Raw genomic sequence first — 7856 nt, forward strand, 5'->3', positions numbered from 1 at the left:
GCATTCACGTAGAAACGCTTTAATATATACAAGATGCAACATACATAAAAAAGGTAAATTATAGTTTCAGTTTATGAACAGAGAGTGTTTTCTGCTTCTCCTCTTTCTTCTTTAATTTGTTTGCGTCTTTGATTTGCATTTTTACTTGGTCTTGTAGTTGAGAAAAGAAGGCCTGGGATGATTTCAAGACCTTGTCTTTACCTTCATCCTGTCAATGGACAAAATACTTGTTATAACCAAGAAATGTACAAACAGTACCGTTATACTACCTACCAGTCACTCACATATAATAGTATTTGACTAAAAAAAAAAGAAAAAATCCGGTAATTGATTTTCAGAGGATACTTTGCACTGCATTCTTATACCACTCCTACTATCTAAAGAAATAAAAAGTACGTTCCCTCTCTAATTAGCAGTTAGCGCCGTCGGTAAGAACAGGCACCAAGACGCTTGCACATCATGAGCTACAACTACGTATCTATATTTTGCGTTCTGCTCTCCTTTTGAAAAGGTAAGCACCAACGTTTTAGAAGTAATCAAGTTATTTTTCCTATTAGTTTCTAACACCTCAAAATAAGAAGTAGAAAGTTAAATAGGAATATTCTATTTTGAAATAGCTTAAGTTACTCAAAGCCTAGAAAGAACTAAATAGAAACCTCATCCTCAATTATGCACGCAAGTGGTCTCGTTTAATCAAGGTTCAAATGCAGGAAATAAGAGCATATGTCTTAGTATTTGCAGGAATGCCACCTTGTGAACTTTGAAATAAATACAAAGTAGTACCTAATGCAAACAATCATTTCTGCTTTGTGAATATACTTTGATATGAAGTAATTGCATCATACAACTTTTTCGTATTTTTCCATATCTAAAGATTAAGTTGCTTACAAATTCAAATATATTTCATACTCCGAGTAAGGTTCTAAAGGTTCCAACAACCATTGAGGTATGGTTTATTCATAATTAAAGAAATAACATCCACATAAATATGCATTATAAGCAAGGGGGTCACTGCAAAGTGTAACCAGAGCTGTATTTTTTCAGGCCTCTATACTGACATCATGCTGTCAACATGATCAGCAAAATCAGGACTAAAAATGCATTCAACGCTACTGTGCTTAAGACAGTTACAAGTATGGATTAGAACAGTCCTTCCAAAACTGGAGTTCAAAAGAATACAGGGGAAAGAAGGGGGTGGGGAGAGGAAAAGGGGGGTGGGGAGGGAGTATGCATCTGCCCTTTCCATGTCTTCTTCCTACCTCTTTCTTTCCAGCAGCTACATTTACCTTTTATATTTGCTCAGCCATAAATAAGGTTACAAGGCTTGGGTGGTAAGCAGATATACTACTTGCGTACAAGAATTTTTGAGGGGATGGAGAAAGATGAGGAGATGTAGCTGTGCCAAGAGGAATAGGAGGGAAACAAACACTATACTTTGTAATTCTTCGTGATAAAGTTCCCTTTCCTCTCTCTAGCTAAATATTATCTATCCTTGGGATTTTAATATTTGTTAGCTGGGAAGCTTCAAGTTATACAGGACTACTTCAGAGAGCCTTACCTTGAGCAGAGATGCTTTGCCTTCTTTTGTAAGCTTTTTTAATTTTGCTGCAGCAGCTTTTTTGCTAAGTTTTGTGCCTTGTTCTGGTTTCATCTTTTCAAGAAGCTTTTGACGCTTCTTCTTTTCTCTTAGCTTCATACGCTTACGAAGCTTTTTCTTTCTTCGTTCTCGTTTTTTGTCTGTGGGAGTCTTTTCTGCATCTGTTTTGACATCACCAGCTTTGTTCTTTTCCTAAAGAGAACAAGATCTCTAGATCCATAAGTGTGCAAAAGAAAACAGTAAAAACAAAAAGTTCACAGTACTCAAATCTGTCTTAGAGTTCCCATTATTTCAAGTGTTTAGACAGCTCAGGGCGATACCGCATTAAGGCAAAGGCCAAAAACGGGCAAAAGTTGGGAAGTGAGATTTGTACAATTGATCAAAGACAGGCTAATTGCTCTTCCCTGTTGTCATTTAGCTTTCCCCTTCCAAATACCCATATATATGTTGGGAAAATAATTACCATTAATAGTCAAGAACAAAAACGAAGCATAATATTATGGCCTCGTGTAGCCAACTAAAATTAACTCTTTCCCCTCTCCTTCCAGTTATAAAAAAAAAAAAAAGAAAGAAAAAAAGAAAAGCGCACCCCTCCCCCCTGCAAAGCCCCAACAACCACCACCACTAAAATGCTAGGCAAGAAGGTCCACAAGGTGAGGAACCCAGGGTGGGAAAGGGCAGAATTCTCCCATTGATCTGGCAGCCAGTACACCCTTCTATCAACAATACAGATCCCCTCCAGATCCTTACATGATTTGAATTTATATTTACCTTGATCTCCTCTGGTGCTAAGAGAGCAGCATCACTAACAGCAACAGGTGCTACTTCTTCCATACTTATAGCTGGAAGGTTCGAAACTATTTTAACTTCTGGCACAGGCTAGAAATAAGCAAACATATTCAGGACTGAGCACAACATCTCACAGCAGCTTACAGCTAACTGAAGATATTAAATATTTGGTTTTGTTTAGAGGCATTAGTGCATTTAATATGAAATAAGAACAAGCTTAATAACACTCAATGTTTACTTTACTTTCCATTTCCTAAATATATTTTAAAGTATCTAGTTTCACGGTGGGGGGGAGAGTAACTCCAACTTAATTAAACGTAGGTACTTACCGGTTTGGGTGTGAAGTGGAAGTTACAAAGCGCATCCAGCTTCAGGAAGAGTGAATCCATCATTTCCTGAATTTCTTTGTGTTCAGGATTTTCTTCCTCTCCAGTCTTTTGCTGCATTAATAATGCAATGTTACTGCAACACCATTCATAAAGGTATTTTACTTTAGCAAGACTGATAACACCACAATATACAATTCAGAGCCATTTCACTGGTGAACAGTCAGAGAAAGATTGGAGTGCTTCCAGAAAGCTGAAAGCAGAGTTAGCAGTGTACAAATGAAAATACAAAATTATGTGTACAAATGAAGATACAAAATTATGTGATATGAACTTCAAACTGAAAGGAAAGGCATTGCTTACATTACCTGGTGAAGTTTCATGTATTCTTGCTCATAGATCTCAGCAAGACTCAGTTTACTCTTTTCATGATCCAAAGTGATACGTTTCTTGTATTCAAAAGCCTCCTCTTTTGGTTTTTCTTTTGGTACTACATCATCCCATGCCTGAGAAAGTCATAAATTAATGACCAAATGCAACTACAGTCAAATATCAGGTGCTACAGCTTATTTAGAATATTTTCTGTATTACATATCTGACACATTAACTGGTTTATGCATGTGGCTTCCCAGGAACTCATTAAGTTTCACACTTACTTTCATTTGAAAAAAAAGTAATAAAAGACTTATAGCGCTAGCTTGTGTGTTTATTTTCAGTGGATTGGGGTAAAAATTGTGTAACAAATAACAAATGTGTAATTTTCTTAAGTACTTAAATACTCTCCCCTCATATATACCAATTTTTTTTATTCAACTAACAATAAGCCTCATCAAGCTGTGGGAAACTAGTCTTTTATCAGTAGCTTTTAAGAAACACGAAGTAAACAATTTAGTTTTGGTTAGTATTCAGAATGTTCAGAGTGCTACAGTCACATCATAGACGAAATTTACAGACTGGCATTATATTCCAAATAAACTCCTTATAGTTTTATCTGCCAACACACATTTTTCGGAAGTGCACCAAAACCTAGCATATAACAGGCATGTAAAAATAGAGCTCCTTAGAAATCTAAAGACACATTCATCAAGGCAAAAGCATAAAACAACCAGTTGCAGAAATTAAGATAACTCTACACCTAACATTTTAAGAGCTTCAAACTCATCCTTGGAACGTGCACAGTGAATCAAGTCTATGAACAAAATAGGGAGGAACAACTAAGATAATACTAACCTCATCCAATATTCTCTGTTTAATGATATCTTCAAGCTGAAAAGTAGTTTCTTCCGTGATCACAGGTGCTGAGAGGAGAAAAAGAAGAATTTTTAAGATTAATGTTTCTCCAGCAAGAAATACTTTTTCTACTATGAAGAATAAACAACAGGAAAAAAAAGTAAAGCCTTAACAAAAATGTAGTAATTGAAGGTGAGTTAAGTAAATAATGTTTTCCTCTATTTTGAAGAGAATAATCATATTAAGTAAGGCTTGTAAATGACTAAATCTGCCACTGCATTAGTGAACTTTCAGCTAAGTTAAAAATGAAGAAAAGAAGATCATAGCTTCCCGTAGTTTCCACCATGAAAATGCACAACCTCAAAAACGCACTGAGAAGTTTAACTTAGTGTTTTGTGACCCTGCTCTTGAGTGACAGGTGTTTTCAGCAAGGTCAAAGGAAAGAAAACCCAACAAACGTATGCAACACGCTTTCAGGAAAGCCCTCTCTCACTACTTACCCATTCGGACTGCATGGTCAAAAAGTACCGTTTCCTCCAAAAGGCTGTTTTCAGGTCGTTTTTGTCCAGTCACTTCTCCTTTAAGCTGCCAAGGTTTCTCCTCTAACAACTCTTCTTCTAAATTTTTTATTTTTTTGCTCATCTGAAAAACACAATTTCCTAAGAAGTTTAAAACATAGAGCTCACAAGTAAACTCAAGGCAAGAAATTAGTAGTTATTTCAGGTACTTCTAACTTCTCACATAAAGATGAGGGAATATATGATCGCATATATATCTGATGTAGATAAGCCACTTTTTTTTTTTCTTAATTTGTAAATAGCCTCTTTATATTTGCCAGACTCCGAACAAATTACACAATCATTTAAAAAAAACAAAACAAAACATATATTGGCCACTGTTTTGAAGTATTAGCAAAATAATAAAAAAAAAAAATTACCTTTTCCTGTCTCTTCTCAAAAGACGACTTTATTTCACTGGGATCGATGCCCTTCTCTAATTGCGTATCAGTAACATCTTCTGTTTCACTGTCATCTGGCAAACTAAAAGTAACTTTTTTAGAGGCTTCTTTACTTCTCATATTCTCCATCATCATTTCATTCATATCCTCGACCCTGTAACATTAAAATTTAATATAAAATAAAGGTTGAAAAGCCTCTATAATTTTTTTACATGAAGGTTCTTCAGCCATTAGATGTTTACCTGTTACAACTAACCCACAGTTAAGAAATACAATAGGCTTTCATTGAAACCTCAAGGCAGGGGACACTAGGGAAACTTCTATATATCAAAAATAACTTTCGAAAACTGAAGAAGTTACAGCTGTTAAATGATTTATTCAAATAAATATCAAGAAACAATACTCAAAAGGTAAGTAAATAAACTATTTTTTAAATAAGGTGACAATGCAAACCATGAACACACAACAGATAACAGAGAATGGCAAACCATGACCAAAGTCAGCCTGGAATTCACACTTTATTTTCTACTTCACTTCAGTGTAAAATTACAAGGACACTTTAACTGCAAATAATGCATATACTTACTCTGACATGCTTTCTTCATTCTCCTCTTCAGTAGCACTGTCTGCTGCCTCTTCCTGATCATCTTCAACATCATTAGCTACGAAATCATCATTGTCATCGACTGGATCAAAGAAATCTTTGTATGTCAAATCTCTAGAACTTTTAATTGGCTAAGAAGGGTAGAGAAAAAAAAAAACAAACCAAAAAACCAAAACAAACCAAAACTGTTAGACTGACAGAAGTCTAAGGGTATCCTGTCTTTTAAAGTCTTTAGCACCTGGGGAATAACACTACTTGTGTAACAGTAATTCAGTTTATTGAAGCATTAATCTGTGGTAGGGCATCTTAGTAAAATTAATCTCTTTTACAAGTATTTAAAATATTCTACCACTTAAACTCATTTCCAACATTTTCAACATACACAGAAGTCAAAGAGCAGTAGATTTTGCCGATTACTTGTTGGAATGCATACACGTTCCCTTACACCCTGGGCATAGTTCTTACTTGCTAGCGAGAATCTCTGGTAATACCAAATAATAAAAGATTTATTTTTGAAACAACTACTTAGCAACTTAAGTCAAATCAGTTACAAAGCCATGTCCCTGGAAAAAGAAGTTGCCCCAAAGCGCTTTGCTCTGCCTCAGTCACCTTAGTGATCTCTAATTGCCAGATGTCAGTGTTGAGTAACACATCTTTTTCATTTGCGCCTACTCTGCAATTCTGCAAGGTCACTTACTTCTTATGACATACTGTCTCTTCCTTTATTCATACAAAAACCCAAGACCCATCTAAAGAGAGACTGGAATAGCAGGACGGTATGTTCTTCTACACTAGGATGTTTTGTTATCAGATATTCATGTCAAGTATATTATTGAAGTAAAGTTTCAGAAGTAGTCATTAGTCATCTAATCAAATTTAACTTGGTAGTTTCTACTCAGAGTTCAACAATTTATAGTCACCCTAACGGATACCAGATCTTGATTTAAAGGAAAAGAGAGATCAGGAAATTAATTAACTGATATTCTTACTTTGACTTTAGCTTCTTCAGACTCTTCTTCCTCATCATCTGAGATGATGTCTTCAAAATAATTAATATCTTCCTCCTCCTCCCTATTTTCCTTCTCTGCCTGGTCTAAAAAAGCTTCCATCTCAGCCAGCTTGAAAAACTTGTCATCTACTATAGATTTTCTTCCTATTTTTTTCAATGTGGTTTCCTTGGCTGTTTTAGTTTGTTGCTCCAGTGCTTCAATATCAAAGTCAATATCAGAATCCTCATCACTGTATTTCTGCATTAGGCTTTCTCTGAGTTTACTTTGCTTTTCTTTAGCTTTAGTTTTATCTTTTGTATAAACATTCTTCTGTTCAGTTTCTGCTTTCATTATGTGGTCTTCCAATTCCGTGTCGCTGCTGGTCTCTGCATCAGAGCCATCCTCTTCCTGGTCTGAGAGAAGGCACAGATCTTCATCCCTGGCATCCCTTGCAATGGATTTCTTGAAGAAATCGAGAACTGCATTGTTCTGGAGCTCTAGTTGTTGCCAAATCTGTTCTTCATCAAAATCTTCTATCACCAGCTCTTTTAGAGGACCCCCGTGAACTATATTACTTCCCAGAGGTTTATTCAAATCATAGAGAGTCTTTGTTAATGCTCTGAAGTCAGTAGCCAGTCCATCTTGCACACTAAGAGTAGAAAAAAAATTGAGCTTTAAAAAGCACAACAGTTAATATTAATTTTTTATTTTATATTTTGCAGAATTTACTAGCTTTCATTCATTTCATGCCTTCCATTAAGTTAGTCATACGGTGACACTGCAGCTGTTTTTATATCTGCTTAGGTATTTTGATGCTACAGAACAGCACCTTTCAACAATTATTGCTATTGCTTAACTTTCTACCCATCTCTTGGAGCACTGCTACTAAACATTCCTAGAAATAAAGACATTATAACTATTAAGCCTTTCAGCTTCGTTACACTTCGTGTATGAAGTAGCAGCTGGACAGAACATTCTACTCTTCCACAGTTGCATTTTATTATATCTTGATCATATTTAAGCACTCCAGACGTTTTGGGGAAGTAAAGAGCGTAGCACTAAACACCTCAAACATGCAAGATACAGACCCTTGGTTTTAAAACGGTAATTGTCTTCCTCCGCTGCCTTACTCCTCAGCTTTTATATTTGGGTAGTCTCTTCCAGTTTTTTCTCTAGAGCTACCAACGCTTTCTGGCTGAAACAGAAACCTCCGTTTCCTAATTCCCGAACGCTGAAGAAAGGAGTGGGATACTGCAGCAGCCGTGGCAGAAGCCCCAGCCAGGTCTCGACGCTGTTAATAGCGCGTTTCAGGAGAGCCCTGCGGCACCGGGGGTAGCTGAGGGGCGCCGGCCGGCCGGCCGGC

The 7856-nt window shown here is 36.3% G+C and overlaps 1 protein-coding gene across 1 annotated transcript in view; it reads right to left on the minus strand.

Annotated features, from left to right (window-relative positions):
* The window catches only part of MPHOSPH10 (M-phase phosphoprotein 10), a 10876-nt gene continuing 3020 nt past the window's right edge, over positions 1 to 7856 (minus strand). The window contains exons 3-13 of the mRNA XM_009280435.1: positions 7624 to 7784; positions 6494 to 7142; positions 5487 to 5635; positions 4880 to 5054; positions 4443 to 4584; positions 3943 to 4010; positions 3081 to 3218; positions 2716 to 2826; positions 2369 to 2476; positions 1559 to 1789; positions 1 to 208 (exon numbers count right to left, since the gene is read on the minus strand). Coding sequence (XP_009278710.1) covers positions 59 to 208; positions 1559 to 1789; positions 2369 to 2476; positions 2716 to 2826; positions 3081 to 3218; positions 3943 to 4010; positions 4443 to 4584; positions 4880 to 5054; positions 5487 to 5635; positions 6494 to 7142; positions 7624 to 7784 — 2082 coding nt within the window. The 3' untranslated portion in view covers positions 1 to 58. The remainder of the gene's footprint in view (positions 209 to 1558; positions 1790 to 2368; positions 2477 to 2715; positions 2827 to 3080; positions 3219 to 3942; positions 4011 to 4442; positions 4585 to 4879; positions 5055 to 5486; positions 5636 to 6493; positions 7143 to 7623; positions 7785 to 7856) is intronic.

This window comes from Aptenodytes forsteri, unplaced genomic scaffold (genome assembly GCF_000699145.1).
Source record: "Aptenodytes forsteri isolate BGI_AS27 unplaced genomic scaffold, ASM69914v1 Scaffold83, whole genome shotgun sequence".
Classification (NCBI taxonomy): Eukaryota; Metazoa; Chordata; class Aves; order Sphenisciformes; family Spheniscidae; genus Aptenodytes; species Aptenodytes forsteri.